The following is a 19,980-nucleotide window of genomic DNA, read 5'->3' on the forward strand; positions in this document are numbered from 1 at the left end:
TTAAATGTTAGTTCTACCAGGCTACTCTCAAAATAATCTAATAAAGATAAAGCAAATGTATTGAACATAAATAATAATGTATTGTTAAGGTACGTTTTTTTCATGAGCAACAAATAATTGATACATCAAGGTAGTTCCTGGTTACTTAACTTATAATAAACATTGGGTTGTCACGCACTTACTGTGTCCACATTCAACAATTCTGTCTGAAAACCCTCAAATCTGGGCGGTTTCAAAATGTAGTTTATCAACATTGTGGTGAGGAATTCATCACATTGTCTGACAGTTTGATATGTGTGTGGTTAGTGTGGAATGTCAGTGTTAATGTTTGGACTGAATACAGATTAATAAGAGGATATGTGCACTCACTCAACTGTAAGAATCTGCGTACTTCTTGTGAAGGCCTCTTGTGTTTGTTTATGTGTCAGAGTACGACTCTGGCACATAAACATAATTGAACACTTGCACTTGTCATGGTTTGTGAAGTCAAGCCGGGGATGTTAGCGCAGCTATTGCCTCTATTAGGGGGCACTGCTCTTAGCTCTTTTGATTAGGTCCAAAGGAAACCAGCCAAACTGCCTTTCATTACCGCGCCCATTACTCTCCTTTAAATGACCCAACTTGTTTAGCTTGAGCTGGGATAATAAATGCCTTCATTTTCAGTTCACCTCTGCTTTTATTTATTCTTCAAACGTAGCTAAGGGTTGACACAGTGGCTTTCTTGGTATCCTTCGGTGAATTGATGAGAAATGATCACCTTCATTTTGTGTTAGTACCTTTTTATGTAAGGACAAGTAGGAGAAGGGTGTGGCCCTATATTTGTATAATGCAAAACAGAGAATTGAGAAAGGGTTTTCCCCTTTTCTCTTCAGTTTTACCACCATGGCCAGATGTCCAGTTACTTTAACCAACTGTCTGCAGTTATGTGTTTATTGTATGCAGTTTGTAGGGATATATAGCTCGCTCCATCCATACTTTACCTGTTGATTTGTGTTGTCAGAGGATAATGTTTGTAGTGGTGCTTTCTCACTTGTGTTTCCTGCTCTGTTCCTCCTCCAACGTCAGACTGTCTTGCACAGCCACGACACAGAATCACTGGCACACATCTATATCAGAATATTCCCTATGGCTCTCGAGATAAATAATTACACTGGTGAAAATCACCATTATTTGTTAGAACAACGTGGAATCCAAATTCTGTTTGATTATCTTATACGTTTATACAGTTCTAGCAATGTCCACAACGTGGCAGTGTTCTGTTAGAATTGAAGTAGTGTGGTGGTTCCATGCACTAACTGTGAGCCTAAGATATGTGTGATGGTACACACATACACACACGCTGAGGGGCATACATCTCGGCCTAATCGGCTCTCCCCAGCCACCGTGTCCCAGTAGACCCAGTAATAACAGCCGCACCACTGGTCTGTTCCTGCCCAGCTTTGACTTGCTGCCAAGGGCGAGCACACACACATGCACACTCCCACTGTGAGATATTTTACTTGCTGATGGCATATAAACGTACATACATATCGTACCGCAGATTCCAAATATTCCTTGGATGAGTACGACAGAATATGTTGCATTGCCCTGGTGTTAAGCACAAAACACCTATGGCTCCTCGTCTGGCACCAGAAGCTGCTGTTTTTTTTTTTTTTAGCAGGCCCTCTTCTGTCTGCCCATGCATCCTCTCTTAGACTTTGATGAAAATGTCCCTATTTTAAACTTTCAGACTGTTGAGGAGAAGTGGGAGATCATGTCAGCAAATCCCCCTTTGTTGTAATCTCTTTCCTCTTTTTTCTTTTTTTCACTTTCACATGCCACCTCTCTTTTTACTGATCTGCCTTCAGCCTGTTTGTGTTTGTCTGTTCATCAGCATTTCCCACTCTCTCTTTCTTGTTCCCCGGGCTGATATGCTATTATTTGTGGTTAGGTTGATTAGTGAAAAGTCTGTCCCAGGCCTGGCTTTTTAGGGCTCCTTCATCTCAATGAACAAGACAACTTTAAAGCTGTCGGCAAACATTCACACGAACACATAAAATGCTCCCTTTGCCCGGCACACCCCGGGCACCACACACTCACCACGCTCTGCTGATCCTACAGAATGTTTGAGCGGAAAGGTTTATCGTGACAAAATTACACCCTTCACACTTCTCCTCGCCCCCTCCCTATTTCTCTTGAAGGCTTTCCGTCTGATTTTTCCTTTTGTCTTTTCAAACTGCTCTTTTAAGACATTGAGCTGATAGGAAACCCATTTTCACATTTGTGGCAAGCAAATGTGTTTTCTTTTTCACACACTGATGGAGAAAGGATGGGAATGTGATGGATGAATGTGTGTGTATGGGAGAGTGTATGTGTGCGTAGAATGTAGTAGTCTGCACATGGCATATATGACACCCTTGCCTTCAGGCTAGAATTGAACCTTTTGACCGTATCCTTCATTCAGGATGCCGGCACTTATTGCTATAGTGTTACGTTTGATCCTATTCATTCCATATGCTCGGTCCTCTGACACATGTGGAGCAGAGAAGACAGTCTTTGATGACATGCTCTCTTGCATGACTTAATTTCCCCCATTGTACTCTTAACTGTACTCCGACCGTTGTTGATAAGGGGTTAGTACACACACTCTCTCCAGGGGATAGATAAATACTAGAGACGAACAAAGATACTGACATACACACACTCGCAGTGACTCAATATTACACATATGGTCATAGGAGATTAGGCTTGTGGCAGCAGTGGGCATACCAGTCTGTGGGAGGCATGCTCTGACAGCAGTAATCCCTCCTTATCCACAACAGACATGGACAAGAGGATAAGGCCCTTGTCATTACAAGTTACTGGGAGAACTGGGAAGAATGATAGCAATGGGAAACCATGGCCTCTGACTGCCTTAATATAGATGTCCCCTCTTTATGTGGTTCCTGCCTGATTTGGTGGCTTTTCTTTACCCACTGATTGTCTGTTCTCTTTTCCAAATGTGGCCATGATGGTATTGTAGTTCCTCTTGCATTGTCCCATTGGTGAGAGAATCAGGTACTTTACTTTATTCAGTACCACTCAAACAGTTTAAATGTTTTTCAAAGAGGTGCTACATTATATATTGTTTACACATTATATTTGGAATAAGTCAATATGTGAGTGCGTTATCTATGTTATGATCCTATTTAGCTCAGTTGGTATTCCATGTTTCCATGTTTTTACATTTCCCACAGCTGCCTGTAGTTCAACCATGGAGCAGCAGCAACACACACTTACTTGTGTCTCTTACAGTGCATTTTCTTTGATATGAAGCCTATGTTCCGTCCCACTGTCTACGAACTTATTATTTTCCATCCAGCATGGCTGGATAGCAGTGTACAATCCAATGGAATAGTCCTGCAATGAAACCCCTCTGAAGCTTTAAGTGGCGGCGTAAAGATTTGAGTTGCCTGGGGGTCGCATGCCCGTGGTTCAGTAAATATATATCTGGATGGGAATTCAAAGAGCAGTGCTTGCCACCATTTAGGGCCCTTTGAGCAAGGGCGACTCCCTCACGACCACAACTGAGGCGCCCCTGACCCACAATTGCTCCGATGGAGCTGCTCTAGTGGCAAGCAGATGAGACAGTGGATGAGCTGCAGAGCTTTGGGTGTCAAGATGTGTTGGTGTGAACAGGGTGTTTTTAACCCTTATGTTGTGTTCGGGTCTCCCGTGACCTGTTTCGAGGTTAAAATTATATAATAACTACGCTCTAGTTTTTTTTTTATAGGAACAAGGCTTCATGATATCCTCCACAACGGCTATATAAACTCTACAAAACTGATTTTGATAATGTTTGCCAAGTCTGAAGGTCTCTAAAAAAAAGAAGTGTATAATTTGGTGTTCGGGTCTGGGGAGACCCAGCAGAATTGTTTTGGGTGACTCGGGGTCAAATTTGGCCCAATCAAGATACATCTTTGACTTTGGACACCCAAGCCCCACCCCCTTCATCCACTGCAATAATAATTTTTCGCAACATGCACCTGGTCTCCCCTCCCTCTGCCCCCCTCCCCCCGCGGGAACTCGACCTTTCTCCAAGAATATGTACACTAATACTTGAACCTGAACACACATATGCACGTGTGCAATATGTGGTGTAATGTGTTTTGGGGCCATAACACTAAATTACAACAGGATTGTACGGTTATGAATGCATTATTAGTTAGTTATGATGTAGTTAAAGCAATATTGGATGATAGTCATTTTCTTTGTGTGTTTTGGACTGAGATAAATCACGGGTCAAAATGTACCCGCGAACACTATGAACGGTAACAGCTTTTGAACACAGCATAAGGGTTAACAAAGAGAACATTACTCTTTATAACTCCTTAGGAAAATAAAGTTGAACAAAAAGTTAAGAATGTGCAGTGTAGTCAGTCAAGTAACATAGGAATGAATAAACAGGAGAATACAACACAGCCATACAGTGAACGTTTGGTAGCTTTGCTCTGACCGCACACATAGACTACGCACACAGATATGTGATAGCTGCTGTTATAGCAGATACCTTGAGCTTGGAATAGACTCAGAGCTGAGTGTGAGATGGTTATGCATCAACAATAATATTTGTGTTAAATAGAGGATGTAAATAGAGCAGTTGCCTAAAAGGCCTTTGAGACGTTCCTCTAGATTTTTCTGTGACTCTTTTAGAAAGGTGTTGATTAAGCTTTAGGGTCCTTTTAAAGGATTTTGTCAATGCCGATTTATATTTGACTCCATCATAGGGAGGTTTTTCTCATATAGCAGATGTACAATATAGTACAACAACATAACACAACTATGAAATGGTCACTCCAGGTTTTATGATTTTATCATTTAAAATGTGTTTTATTTATCAAAAAGCATTTTTAATTATCGGAATGGACCACACTCGACAATTTTAACCTGCTCTGTGTCGGTATTTGTGTTTGTGCCCATTAGCTCAAATGTGTGTGTGTGCGTACTTGTGTGTGGGCATAGTTGTAGGTCAGAGCTACCATTAATTATTGATAGAAAAAGTGTAGCGCTCGTGCTGGTAGAAAGTGTTGCTAAGCAAGAGCTTTAGGTTGCCAGAGACATCTGCGAGAGAGTCAGAGATAACAAGTGAGAGATAAGGAATAGAAAGACAGAGACTGAAAGAGTGATAGAGACAGACTCATATGACCTATAGCTGAGTGTGTCATTCCCGATGATGAGCAGAGAAAGAAGAAGAGAGAGCAGAGAACATATCAGCACCTGCTATTAAAGACGGAGAGAAGTCCTCGGAGAGCATTAAACGGGGACCATCTTAAAGGATATTTTCTTTCTTTTCAATACTTTTTTCAGGATGTACAGTAGAAGATAACAGGCTTTTTTAGAGGTTGGAATTGCTCAGACTCATCAGTCCATCTTTTTAAGTGGCTCTGAAGCTGTGGGTGTTAAAAATGATGAGCCGCCAAGCTTATTTTTACAGAGTTCCGCCTCAGGAACTCCATCGCCGGAACCATCTCCAGGCCGAACCGGGAAAGACCAGAGCTTTGCAGACTGTTGTTGATATGAAGGTAGGACTCACAGTGGGTTTAGGAATTAACGAGAGCAATTGAAGTAATAATGTGCTTATGTAGGTGTTGTGATAAGAATTGAAGTCTGATGTTGCAGTGTAGTTTGGAACTCAAACTTGCTACCCCCTGATTTGAAGTCCAGCACTCTATCCACTGAGTCACAGCCGCCCGGTATAGTCCGGTATCATCTCCATACCAACAAAACTTTAATTATTGAGGTGCACTGCTGTAATGTGAGCAGTGGTAGAGGAGCTGACTCACCTTGTTAATGCAGGCACAGACATACACGCACAAACAATCTAAAGAACATTGTCTTATTGTTGCCTCGTGTCCGTATGGCGGCCATGCCCATGTAAAGGCCATTATCGGCCCATGCAGAGTTGAACACTTATTCAATTTGTTTCAAATGTCACATATGGAAGCTTTCACTCTCATCTCAGCCTTTTGAAGTCTTTAGAGCTGTGAAAAATGCAGTTGACTCCACATGTGTCTGCATGCACACCCCCACACACACAGACTTTGCCCAGCAAATGCTTGTTCTAAAAGTAGTTCCTTAACAGCAAAACCACAGTTATTTTTCACACATACTTTGTAATTTGTCTACCTATTAACAGACTGCACATGTGCAGCTCTTCCCACGCTGTTGTTAATGCTTGAGAGGCATTAAAATCGGACTGCATTCAAATGAATGGAAAGAGAAATAAACATTGCCAGATTGATAAGATATATGAAGGTGGGGAAAAAGAGAGGAAGACACAGCAACTGTCTAACTTTATCGTTGCTGATAATGAGCTACATATTCCCAGGAGACCTTGTGGTTTTTTGAAACTATCATCTGTTGACGTTGTTGTGTACGGATTCAAAATTCTATATGTTCCTGATCCGTGTGTATGTTTGTTCCAGATTCTGTGATGTCTGTGCTGTTACCTTTTTTAAGTAGTGGATGTTTCCGTTTTGTAATTACAGAACACCAACCCCCCTTTCTGTTTTGATCCTGACGTAATCTGGCAGGTACAGTAATGAGTGCTCTCCCCATTATCCTTCGTTCAACTGAATATGAGCTACAAATATACAATCTCTGTTTCCTCTATCACTATCAGTATCATAATTGTTTCTGCGTTGGAATCCAGCACCGTACAGTAGTTCATGTTTCAGCGGTTTTAAGTCCCTGCTCTTTGACATGTGTTCCCTTTCTACCCAATGTTATTTTTGATATTACACTCTGTCCTACCTTTGAGTTTGCCTTGTTTCTCTTCCTCAGGGTTATGTTTTTTTTGTGTCTGTGCCCTGTAGCAGAAATAGATAGAAATCAGTTATTAAACCTAGAGCACTGTTTACAATACAGAAACCAACATGCTGAAATGGAAATGAATGAATAGCACAGTCTTTGTATGGCCAGAGTGCCCCCACTTTGACTTTTTTTTTTCTTCTGGTTGTTCACTTAAAGTCTATGTCCTTGCATACACTCTGTGTGTGTGTATATGTGTGTGTTTTATATAACTTTAGCATTCTTGCTTGCCTTGTATATGTTTTTCTGGGTGTTGAGGATGGTACCTGCAGCACTGTGTGCAGCACCGTGATGTCAGAGGATGTAATAGAGGTCAGATGCTGACATGTTGCCTGTGGTTTGTGCTGATGGCATCATGCAATCTGCTTCCATTTATTCAATTACCTTTCTCTTCTTTTCCAAGGTTTAGCATTTAACGTATGCACTGTATGAACCTGCGCTGCTGAACAACCTCTGGACCTGTCCATGGCAAACCCTTCCACTCTCTCATAGATACAGCAAAGGAAACATCTTGTCTCTACACAATTGTCTTCCTTGATATTTCCCCTGTTTGACATTATATTAATAGGGTATAATCTAGATAGAGGACGCTATGATGTCTTCTGTAAACTATGCTGAATTGCAGGACACAATATGTGTCTGAAATGAATGTACTTCTTGCAGAATGGCCAGCTGTTTGTAGATGAAAAAGAAGCCATGGTTTTAAAATCTCCCTTAAGTCCTCTTTACATTCTGTACAGCGTTTTCCTTCAATTCTTATGTATCAATGTGTTTCAAAAGAGACTATCTGTGCCCCTATCCCTATTTTAAAATGATAGTACGTCCATTCCTTCTCTATGTTAACAATTATTTTAGTGACCTGCTCTCTCAAGTTTTTGTGCATGACATTTTAGAGGGATGAATTGAAAGGTGGATCAATCACTTCTGAGACAGGTTTTCCCTTATTAAAGTCCAGAGTTTTAAATCCATGCCTGCCTACTGTTGCTGGTGCAGGACACAAAGATCTCCTCCCTGGAGAGGAACATCCGAAACTTAGAGGATGAGGTCCAGGTGTTAAAGACCAGCGGCCTGCTGCACCCTGATGAGAGACATGATGAGCTCAAGCAGGTGGAGGTCTACAAGAGCCATTCTAAATTCATGAAGACTAAGGTAGAATGTCTCTAGCATGCCACCTGAGACCACTTCGCACTGCATGAGTGATGCATGTCTGCCTCGAAACATACAACCGTTTTGTTGCATGTCACCAAGTGTGAGGTGAAATCTTACCAAAGTGCATGTTACATAATGTTGTGTCTTTTGGCTGCTGTATCCAGAGCCTCCTGTGTTGCATGAATAACAAGAACTCCTACGCTTGTAATGTGTTATTTTATATTTAGAGTGAGGTTTCTTGTTGCCTTTCTTATGTCCCATGAAATGCTTGTATGCCTTACCTGTGTGATGACCAAGCATTGAGCAGCTCTCCTATCTGTGACGGCTGAGGGAGGGAACTCAGGCCCTATCAGCTTACAGTGCACAGTGTCTATTTACTGTCCTATTCTCAGCTAGCAGGAAGACTATGATGTCTCTCGTCCAGGCTGTATACTGGTTTATTCATTGGGACCCAGCAGTTCCCAGACTGACATAATTATTTGGAATAGGTACATACACATATCTACAGGAGCCGCATGTAAAAATGTAGTCTCAAGTTTCGTTAAGGCCTATCAGTATCGCGCCATGTGAAAATGTTTCTCTTTTGTCATTAATGGTGCTCTTTGTAGGGCCCGTTTGTCATTGCATCAGGGAAGTTCCTGATGCAATCATAAAAGAGATGTTTTTATGAATGGGGCCCTGACAGATGAATGTGAGTTTACAACGACAGAGGAAAGAGCTCTCTATACTGACCTGGGATTATATACATCACAGTGATGGCCCTGGCTCGCTCTCCCATGTCTCATCTTTCTGCGTCACACAGAGAGTCACCATGGAAATGCACAGGCACACAGATTCATTCTATATCCTTGAAGTGTTTAGGGTCGTGGTCTTTCAGCAGGGGTAGCGACTGGTGTTGAGGTGAGACTGTGATAAGAGAAACCAGAGAGGACCGCTTCCCTGTCCTCTGGTTTCCTCTGTGGGCTTTGATTTGTTCGAAACAATAGAAAGTTACTTCTGAAAGCATGAATATTTGTTAAAGTATGATAATTGGGCATTAGAGTAGAGTTGAATTTATTTATCCACATAATCATTTCTAACTGAACTTGACAAGTGCAACATTCTGAAACCTCAGTGGTGTGCTTGAGGAGTGCAAAGTACGGGGGAGTTGGAGGAGCAAACCGAAAACCTGGTCAGTTTCCCAGCTTGCTGTGGGCTGGAGTTTAGTGGCTTGCTGTCTTCTTGTCTTTGTGTCTCTTTAGGAGAAGGCCTTGTCCCCATGTGTGTCTTCCATCAGAACAGCTTCCACCTTCCACCTCCCCCCTCAACAACCCTGGATCACTGAACAAGCTGAAGTACTCCTCTCATTAGCATCTCTCCTCTCTCAGTATTTATTTGATTCAACCTAATATTATTGCTCCTTCATTTATCTTTAACGCCATATCACATTATCATATGATTTTTAGTCTACTCCCCGGACACACTTTCCTACTTCCATTGTCTCCCTGTCTGAATATCCTCTCACTAGTCTCACCTCACAGAGTCATTTGTTTCTCTATACCTCACCCTTTGGCTCCCTTCTCTTTTTAGTCAGTCCCCCTTCTCCCTTCTCTCTCGGGTTCCTTATTTCTGAGTGAGGGTCGATTGGCTAAGCTCTGGTCCAGTCAGAATTCCCCTGTTATGAGGCGAACCCTTCTCACACAATTAGAGAAATCTCTCCTTGAATCAGCTTCGAGCATTTTTGGCACCAGCAGAGAGATGACAATCTTGTGCACATAGTTAGCCTCAGCACAGAAACCTCCCTCTCTTAATGCATTTGATTTCCTTTGTGGTTTTTTGGCCTGTTCTGTGTAGCCTCTCTTAAATCAAATCTGTAATCTGTCAACTACGTGAGCGTAATATTGCTCTCTATAACTCTGTCTGGCTGCATGCATTTTCCCTCTTTGGCTGTTTGCATTGGTGTGGCTATTGAGCAAACAACAGGCATGGGACACCCTCGAGTGAGGACTGTTAATGCAGGGCTTGTGTGACTTTAATGTATCATCTCTCCAAAAAAATGACACGATTGGCATATTATTGACTGTATATATTAAAGTTTTCGAAATGGATGAAAAATTAAGTTTTAGCAAGATGTGTCACAGCCTGACACTGTTTTTTTTAATTTGATTTATCATGGTAAAAAAGTTATTACTGTCATAGCATTAATAAACAAAACTTGAATAATAAGTTAGCTCTGTGGATATTATTGATGTCCATATTGCCTACTCCTAAATTATAAAGCATGTTTCAGAGCATGTGTTTTTGCATGTATGTGCTTTGTGTGTGTGTTGTCGTGATCTGCTAGTTTATCAATTGACTCAATGATGATATAAGGTTTTCATTACAAATGTGTGGTTGTTTCTGTGATTTTCAGATAGAGCAGCTGAAGCAGGAGCTGAACAGGAAGGAGTCAGAGATGCAGGCCCTGCAGACCAAACTGGAAACACTGACCAATCAGAACTCAGACTGCAAACAACACATCGAGGTGCTAAAGGAGTCTCTCAGCGCCAAGGAGCAACGGGCCAATACACTGCAGACAGAGGTCAGTACACATTCACAGAAACTCACAAAGAAATGAAGCTGATTGGCCAACAGCTGCACATTGATGGTGATGATGTTCAATGTGCGCTGTTTCTGGAATACGCCACTTTTACTATCTTGCATACATATAATGTGACAGAGGTCTTCCCAACCTCTGCAAGAGTACACAACCTTGTGTTTCTCTGCATGGTTTCTTTCCCGTTTCTGATTCTCTAATGGACGCTGAGGTGGAAGGAGAAAATGTCTATGTGTGTGGCTCCTTTAGCCCACCAGTGGGCTAGGACATGTGGGAGGGTCAGTCAGAAGGCTTAAGAAAGAAAGCTGGCAACATTCTTTTTCATCTTTGAAGTTTCCAAACTCTTTGGCTCTAATGATTGTATCAGTGCTGTTAGGGAAGTAAGCGTGTTGTACTGTACAGTGTGTAGAGAGATGGAGGTGTGTGTGGGGGTGGGGGGTGGCGAGCATTCATCATTTTTCTCCATCACTCTCTTAACTTGGAGCCGATACTTTAGATCTTGTTGTGCAGTTCAGAACAGCCTGTTAACTATGTCCACTCAACATTACAGGAAGCAATTTGGGCCAAATTTAGGCTTAATTGTCCATACATGTGCAAGGAATGTTGGCCCTCGCAGTCAGTAGAATACATCATACTTAAAGGAATTAGTTTTCAGTGGGTGGTTTCTGAGTGTACATGTTTTAGTTTGCGTCCTACTGAAATGGCATGTAAAGAAATGTCTGCGTGTTTATGTGTGTCCTCTGCCATATGTGTTATTGTATGGCGAGACAAGGAGACAAGTCACCCCAGTAATTAAAGATGTTTGTCCCTTAATTAAGTCTCCCTTAATTTAGTCAATCAGGTGTTTACTACACTTTTAGCCCACATAGAGAGAGGGAAGAGTGACGGGCTAAGCAGCCAGAGGTTTACACATAGCGCATCATTCATACAGAAATCATGGTGTTACAGCATATAACCAGTGTCGGGGAGGCGACTAAAAAAGCCATTTAGTCGTCTGACTTAAAACCTGTAATCATTCATGGCTAGCTAATGTTTTCTTACTACATTTATGTGCCACTGAGCCGAAGTTTGCCATGATGCACTGCAACAAATATGGCAAAGGCTTGCTCACTTTAATCTGGCATTGATTCAAGCAGTTTATGTTTATAGGGGCAACACATTGCACGTGAATACAGTGCATTAATTGCAGGTAAGGTTCAGTTAAAGATTCCAAACCTTAAGCTTATGAGATTTTACAAGGCATTGAATCTCTCTTCTGTTAGTCAATAATACAGCTGAAAAACCTTTTATTCATATTATAATTATGATTTCTTTATATAATTTATCTTAACGACTTAAAGGTCCCATGTCATGGCCATTTCTACGGATCATAATTCCATTGTTGAGGTCTACTAGAATAGATTTATATTGTTCAATGTTCCAAACTCACATTGGTTTCTCATACAGCATCTCTGTATAGTATGTGTATTCACTCTCTGTCCTACACGTCTTGTTGGAGCTCCTGCCCCCCCCCCCCCCCTCCCTGTGAGCCCACTGTGCTCTGATTGGTCAGCTCGCCGACTCTGTTCTGATGAGTCCACCACCGTTACAGCGGAACATCGGTAATAACCGGAAAAGCATGACATGGGACCTTTACATTTGATCATGCAAACCCCTAATAAAATCAACATAAAGCTAAAATGATCCTATGAATACACTGTTCAGAGCAGGATTCCAATGGATAACATTATATACCACTATATAAACAACTGTATAGTGGTATAGTGGTTTATGCATATCATATCAGAGGAATAATATACCATTAGAAAATATCATGCTGTTTTTGACCACTATAATTGCTAGTTGCTTGAGCCATTCAATGTGAAGCTAAAATGATTTGCAGGCATTGTGTGTGTATCTGTGTCTGTTTATATGACATACTGTATATGTATGTTTACGCATTAACATGTGGGTTCATGACAAGGGAATTATATATAATTGAATATAATGCTCACTGGGCACTGGCACATCACTGTAGTCTCTCTTCACTTCTCATTTTCTAGGCTACTGCAGCAGGCTGTAATCAGATCTGACAGTCTTGATCACCACAAACACACACACACTCGCACAAAAAGACATGCACACGAAAACACGTACGCTGTCACTGCTGATTGCTGGACTCTCTTCTCTGGTCTAGAGTAGTTTTACCCTGCGATTGAAGTGGCATTTCCCCTAGCTTGGGAAAGGCTAAGGTTTCCTGGACTAAGTGGGCAAACCAGAGGATGAGTAAAGTTATTAAGTGTGCTCGAGGCCAGCCGTTGCCCTGCATTCCTCTACTGTCTGTCAATCATTCGGCTGAAAAAGCACAGCCGTATTTACTGGAGCTCCCTTCTCACCTCATTCCTTCCATCCTCTCATTTAATACTTCATCTCCCTTCAGTTTGCTTTAGCTTTCCGACATCGCATTTAATATTCCCCAGATTTCCTCTCTGTTTTACTCATGACTACTGGGGCATCATACCCCTCCCTGTGTGTGTGTGGGCAAGGCGGTCTCATCATGAATGACAGTGATTGGTACAGTAGTCCACTCCCCCAGAGACAGGCTGGTGTCTCCCAGACCTGAGGAGCAGTTTAATCTCACATACACTTGTCTCTAAAAGCAATAGGAAGAAGGGACCAGTCAGGGAACAGAGCAGCACTGTGCGAGCGAGGGAATGAGAAAATGGAATTGTATTTATTTGTCAGTCAAAGTTACGGACAGATTCTAAATTGCCATGATTGAATGGGGCTCCAGATAACTGGAAAATGTGGAACATAATGAGTCTATGCTTCTGCCCACGTCTGTGGAAACTAAACCCTTTAATACAGTATGTTCATGTGTCATTTCTGTCCTGATCACGACAATGCAGGGCTGTAACTTTACTCCAGCCGATCAGGTAACATATCAGAGACCTTCCTGAATATTTAACCAGCCAAGAACAAAGGAATAGGCCATGAACCCTATTGCTAAAGGGGCATGCATGTGCTTTGACTTTGAAGATATACTTGTCAATATAAACGTTAAACTAAATGAGGCCAAATCTGACTTTTGAGATGGGGGGGCTCTGTTTAGTTGATACAGCAGTGTCCACACTTGGCCATTTCCACACTTAGATGGATAGAATTGGAGGATGAAACCCTCACTTGGCCACTGATGCAATAAAATCCGAAAAAAAACGCGTATCTCTTTGTCTAAAGGACACACCCTATTCATTTTGACACCATAATAATATATATTGCTCACTGATTATTCATGATTATTAATGCACAACATGGTTATTGTCATTATAGCAATGAAGAATTATTTTCTTTTGAGTGTGTTTATTATTTTAGAGCACATGTGTCAAACTCAAGGCCCGGGGGCCAAATCAGGCCCTTGGTGGATTTAATTTCAGCCAGCAGGATAATTCTTAATTACTATTAGATCTGGCCCGCGCACACCTTCACTCAATCCTGAGGGTTTCCTCAGCTCAGAGCCTGAGCCCAAACATTGATAAACTTGCACACAAGATGAGAGGCCAAGTATCTGGCTTGAACTAGCATCACAGAGCAGCACACTGAGTTTCAATGGATGTTTCCTTCTGCACTTTTTGACTGCTTGTGACAACAGGGCATGTTTGTTTTTTTCTTTTGAGGGAAGTCGTTTTTTTGAAGCTGTTGTTGGCCTTTGGAAAAATGTAATCATAAGAAATGACTCCGGAAAAGCTGCAGATAGAGCCATAAGAAATGAATGCAACTGATTATTTAATGTTGTTTTTATAGGCAATAATTTAAGCTGTGTTAGTCCCAGGTTTAATATGTCCAATAAGTTCATTTCAATAAGTTCTGCAATAAACATTGAACCAGTCCGGCCCTCGACTAGTACTGATTTTTATTTTGGCCCACTGTGCATTTGAGTTTGACAACCCTGTTTTAGAGCTTCTGTTTTCTCATCTATTTGCCAGTATGCATGATACAACATTAGAGGGAGCCCAAGTCCATCCCCATTAGCTCCTCCACTTTGTGATCACTAAGGAAAATGAGTTTTCAGTAACACATGATTTGTATTTGGTAACTTGAAAGCTGCTGTAAGGATGGTTGTTTAAGCGTCGTTTCAGTTCCTCCTGCTACTATATCTGTTATTGATCCTTTTCCATACTTTCAGTAAAAAAAAATAGGCTTTTTACGTTGTGGCTGACTTGTTAAAAGGAATTGCAGAGTTTAATTTGGAAATACTGACATACATGTCTTAGCAGCTAAAATAATTTATTGGCATTGTGTTATGGGACCTGTTATTTCTATTCATATGAATTATTACTTTACATTTATTGATGAAACAAATCATCTTGTATTTAGCGTCTTTGGCAGATATTAGTAAAGATTTCATTTTCTTAAGGTTGATATGCCTTGATTTACGCCTTCATTACTCGAGGCATTTGTTTAGCAGGTGGCCCCTTACCCACACAGGGGAAAACCAGACCTGACGTGGGTTCAAGGTGCTTAAATCAAAGTCTAATTCAGACACATTAATAACACATATCATTTGATACTTTGTTCCTCACAGAGAGCCAACAAAAGTGTTGGAGCATCATAATGTTCACTTTGCGATGTGGCAACATGTCAGTGTTTACAGAGAGCAGTCTGTGGTATTTCAGTTTAACTTTCTCAGATGTGACCTCAAATATCTTGGGGTTCGCTTTCATCACAGGCGTTTGCAATGTGTTTGCCAGAAGACCTCCACTGAGTTTTGATATTGAGGTTGAGGTGTAATGACTTGAAGAAGATATAAATGACTCAAAAATGACTTGCTTACATCGACCATAACGACAGTGATGAATAGCGAATAAATCTGGAGCAGGAAACGGAAAGAATCAAGGATATTTGAAACGAAAAGAGGAAGCAAGAAGTGAGAGAATAGAGTTGCTTGATGGATGTATGAGACTGCGGGCTTTTGTCAGTGAGTGATGCGATAGTACAGTATGCTGTGGTCCCTGTTGGACTATTTGTGTTGATCTTTCCTTGTTCTCTTTGCTGATTAATGGTTCATCTTGGTAGTGAGGCGGAGAAAAGATGTGGTCTCAACCTGGTTTCACTCCGCCCTGTTCGCTCCCCCTGCTGTGTTGTCGCTCTCTGTCTTTCTATCTGCCTCATTCCCTTTTGCTCCCTCCATTCTTATTTTCTCTTCCCTCATAGTATCTGCCTCCATCTGGCCCCCCACATTCTCTCACCTACTTTTCCTTCTTCTATATCCATTTTCATCCCTCATCTATTGGCATAACTGCAAGGAAAAGTGTATGTACATATTATTAAGTGAGAACTTGATGAACCCATAACGACAGTCAGTTGGTTGGCATAAGCAAATGGAAAGCAGTTCCTGTTTTAGGCTGATCAGTAATTCAAAACTTCACATTCAAATCCTAAGGACCAGTTACAAAATGACCTCATGTGGACCTGACTGACCGTGGTCTCCACTCTCAGACCCAACAGCATGCTCTTGGGTTCCTGGGGTGGTGCGGTTTGGGATAGTGTGCGAGTAGCAAAGCGCTGGGCCCCCCAGAACAAACATGGTACCGTCCAAGATAAAGCCCCCGATAGTTATTCAGCGGCCATGTGGAAAAGCTATAAAGTGGAGTTATAGAGGTCAGAACCGGGATGAGATATATAATGGTTTACACAGGGAACAAGGTAAATATGTGCACATGAGCCAACAAACAACAGGTCTTCGCACATGGCACATTATGCATATGTGCACAAAACCCGCCCATTTGTTCTCGTGCATACAAGTCTAAATGATGCCTTACGTTTGGGTACTTTTAAGGTACATTTAATTTGTTGGATGGTTTATCCCACATGAAGGTCTTCTATTTCTGCACATTTTGAAACTAAACAAAAACACACATAAACGCAGATAGTAATTAGGGCTTTGCTTGGTCCTCTGTCAGTCAGCGGCTGGTTAACCAGTAGGCAGTGAGGTGCTGATAGAGACAGCCAAAGACAATACTCTCCTTTCTTTTTGTTCTGACCTTCTCTCTCCTCAGGGTCACCCTGCTTTGCTCAGACCACTTAACCTCTAATTTCCTACACACATATAGACACACACACATGCAGATACACAAATGTGCAGTGCTACAATAATACAGTCACAGATACCACCTACAGTTCAATCCTTGTTAATAGTAGGTTTCTCAATAGAATGCTTGAATCAGAAAAAGCCTAAATCTTTCTGTCCTTTCCTTTATGGGGGACTATGACATGTTTTTGTCTCTAATCCAACATTTTGATATGAAAGGAATCAATGACTATGAGGTGTAAGTCCTACCTTTAGGCTTTAAAGGTATTTGGGAGTGACCTATAGGGTATGTACAAATGGACTATTATCTCTACACAGTTGGGTTGATATTCAAACCCTCATAACAATGTGCTGAAGCATTGTTGATTGGCAGCATATAGAAACAAATTACTGAATCACTATTACTACTCCCTTACGAGTACATTTCTCCTCTGTGGGAGGAATAAAGGTATTCTGATTCTGAGCCTCAAGCTCCCTAACGCTAACCCTTTTATCAGAAGATGCACGTTTTTTCAGTTGTCTTAGAGATAGCCTACTTCACTTATGACTTAACAACCTCAGAAATAAGCTACATTGGTTGCAATTGAAAACATAAAAACATGTTGGTTCCAGAGGTTGCGCTACACTTTTTTGCTGCCCGTCATTTTGACGGACAGGACAGTAACATTTCCGTCAAAATCCATCATCACCTCTCAGTCCTTGAATTGTTAGCGCCGTGTTAAGCATGCTCAATGCACCTCGCGGGAGCGCGCACAGCGTAAAGCAAATACTCAGACAGATTTCAATGATCTGTTCGACCAAAGTTAAGTTTGGAAACAATATAATTTCCTTTTAGGCGGGCATGCAAAACACGGCATAATACCGGAGCCCCGCTGCGGGGAAACTTTGGCGCTGTTCTGAGTTTGTTCTAATCTGTCAAAAATGACGGACGGCTTTCAGATTTTTCCGTCATTGTTAGAAAAATTCCGTCATAGACGGAAAATATTAGTTTAACGCGACCTCTGGAAGTTAACCAATTTTTAAAGTATTTACATTTTTTTAAGTTACTCTCCCTGTGCTTTCTGCATCAAAGATCATGAGGGTGTGTTTGACAGAGGAGCAGATTGACAGAAAATAATCCAAACATAAATCAAACTGATTTCATGTCCTTACTGTATGCAAATGTTTGCCAGTGACTGTTCAGTGTGGTTTGATAGGAAATGGATCCCCTGAAAACAGGATGTAGAAACTGGCATGCGGGGATGGAAATGATCAGGAAAAATAATCAAAGAAGGAAGAAGTGTTAATGAGGGGGAACGCCCGCAGCTTCTCTTCCGTTATGCTGTACAGTATGTACGTGTGTGTGTTGTGTCCCTCTATGCTGGAGGAGTTAATGATGGATGGAGGGTAAAAGAGAGAATTAGGCAGATGTGAGCAGTGAGGGTTAGGGTTAGTGTGATGGCTTAGTCCCCCTACATGTTTTGTGTCATATATCCATCCTCTGGTCTGATCACAAAAGCATGACATGTTTGACTTTCATTCTCTGGTAAAAAAAACGTTCATTCTGTTGACAAAGATCCTTTTGTCAGTGGATCCTGGGAGTTCTCCGTGTGTGCGTGTCTGTGTCCTTGTCTTTTTTTGTCCATCTGCGCTTTCCCATGTTTCCTCTGTAGCCTGTGGGCAGACAGCTGTGTTGCCATGGTTTGATCCACAGATGTTGGAGCGTACAATAAAACTGCCCCAAAGTCCACCCCGCAGCCCCTGCTGTGAGGCAGCTTACATCCGCCTATTATCCTAAGGTTTTCCGACTATTAGACAATTCTCAGACTATTGCCTTAACCCTAGCTTTGATGACCCACCTCAAATGACACCGAGCCTAAGAGATGGGATAGAAAACGTCCCTCATTCCGGTAAAGCTCAGCTCCGGTGTCGTCATGTCTGGCAGCTCAGGTGGAGAGGAAGTATTTTGTGTGTGCATTTGAATTGGCTTGTATTTACAGTCGAAGTCTTATGTGTATGTATGAAAATATGAGAACCGTGAATCAGCGCCGGGTATTGGAGAAGCTCAGCCCTTGTTCACAGTTGCTCTGTGAAGTACCTAAATGTCTTGTTTGACATTGCAACTTCCTCGTGAATCTGTGCACACACATACAGTACAGTATATGCACATAAATATGTGCGCTCATATGAAAGAAACCCTCTTTGTTCTTTCGCTGTTTAACCTCACAACTTTCAACAATGACCTCTTGACATCTATTGGAAGTTTCTATTGCCTCACATGGAAACTATGGATTATTTAACACTGCTTCGTCTCACATCTGGGCATATGGGACCCCACAGTCAGGTGCTTTTACACCATCTGTTAATACTGTAAACACATGTAATCATAGACTTGATTGGCAATTTTTTATTCACTTTCCACCAATTTTTGACAAAGAAGAAATAAGCCAGAGTGAAATAAAAACTAACACCAACTAGCTGTTTGAACCCAGAAGTCTGCATTCATTCTCTTACTTATTCATCATATGAGAGTGTTTTGGTTTCACTTTGATGTATAATTTTCAATAAAAAGAGATTTGAATAATTATAGCTGGTATGGGAGACATTCTGGTGGTCTAGCGTCATCTTGAAATTAGATTCTTTAAGCAATACAATTTGGCCACATTAATGCTCAGACAAACATAAATGAGTCAAACATTATTTCATAAATGTAGATGATTAATTTCACAGCATGCCCTTTGAATAAATGATGTCTAATGGCTGCCCTGTGCTGTATTTACACAGGCTCGCTGAACATCAGAGCCAGATAAGTGAATAGCTCACACAGCTGTGCGTAGCGCACCGCAGCAACCCGACTTAACCCGAGTTCAGACATCCCATAATACACCATGAGACCACTCCTGGGATTCAACAACTTTTATGGTGGTGTTGTCAGCTGAAGTGACATTCATACTTATTCTTATTGCTAGAGAAAGAGATAAGAAATCATATTGGAAATGTTTTTCTGTTCACCCAAGTGGGTTGTGACAGAGTGCAACTGTCAGTTTGTAAATATGCAAGTGTTGGTGCGTCCCATGGCCTCTGCTCTGGTCTCCCCATCATCTCTGGTTTTGCCGTTTTGGACGGTAGTGTACTCATATAGTCCCTGTGTTGTTAATTGCAGCCCGGAGCCGACTTTGTTCCTGATACCTTTGCGGATTCTCCTGCCAGAAAAACTTTTAGGATGAAATGAGAGGTAGGAAAAAGGGAGGTGAGGACAAACAGAGAAGCTTTTCTGTTGCTAACCAGTGTCCAGAATCCACATTCGACTATCATTGTTAGCATGAGACAGGAAGTCAAGGACAATGAATGTGTCTTTATGCATTTGTGTGCATGGTTGTAT

The 19,980-nt window shown here is 41.5% G+C and overlaps 1 protein-coding gene across 11 annotated transcripts in view; it reads left to right on the forward strand.

The window, feature by feature from the left end:
• The window catches only part of LOC307035604 (ERC protein 2-like), a 146,072-nt gene that overhangs the window by 11,552 nt on the left and 114,540 nt on the right, over nucleotides 1–19,980 (forward strand). For 6 of the 11 annotated variants that reach the window (XR_013807147.1, XR_013807148.1, XM_079675163.1 and 3 more), the window contains exons 5-8: nucleotides 5,466–5,540; nucleotides 6,507–6,551; nucleotides 7,822–7,977; nucleotides 10,370–10,537. The exons of 1 other annotated variant lie outside the window; for it this stretch is intronic. Coding sequence is in view for 8 of the 10 variants with exons in the window: in XM_079675163.1 (XP_079531289.1) it covers nucleotides 5,466–5,540; nucleotides 6,507–6,551; nucleotides 7,822–7,977; nucleotides 10,370–10,537 (444 nt within the window). In the remaining 2 variants the exon portion in view is untranslated. Of the gene's footprint in view, nucleotides 1–5,465; nucleotides 5,541–6,506; nucleotides 6,552–7,821; nucleotides 7,978–9,218; nucleotides 9,312–10,369; nucleotides 10,538–19,980 lie in introns of all 11 variants that reach the window. 4 more of the 11 variants (XM_079675159.1, XM_079675162.1, XM_079675160.1 and 1 more) reach the window with 4 other exon arrangements.

This window comes from Notothenia rossii (genome assembly GCF_949606895.1).
Source record: "Notothenia rossii genome assembly, chromosome: 4".
NCBI classification, from domain to species: Eukaryota; Metazoa; Chordata; class Actinopteri; order Perciformes; family Nototheniidae; genus Notothenia; species Notothenia rossii.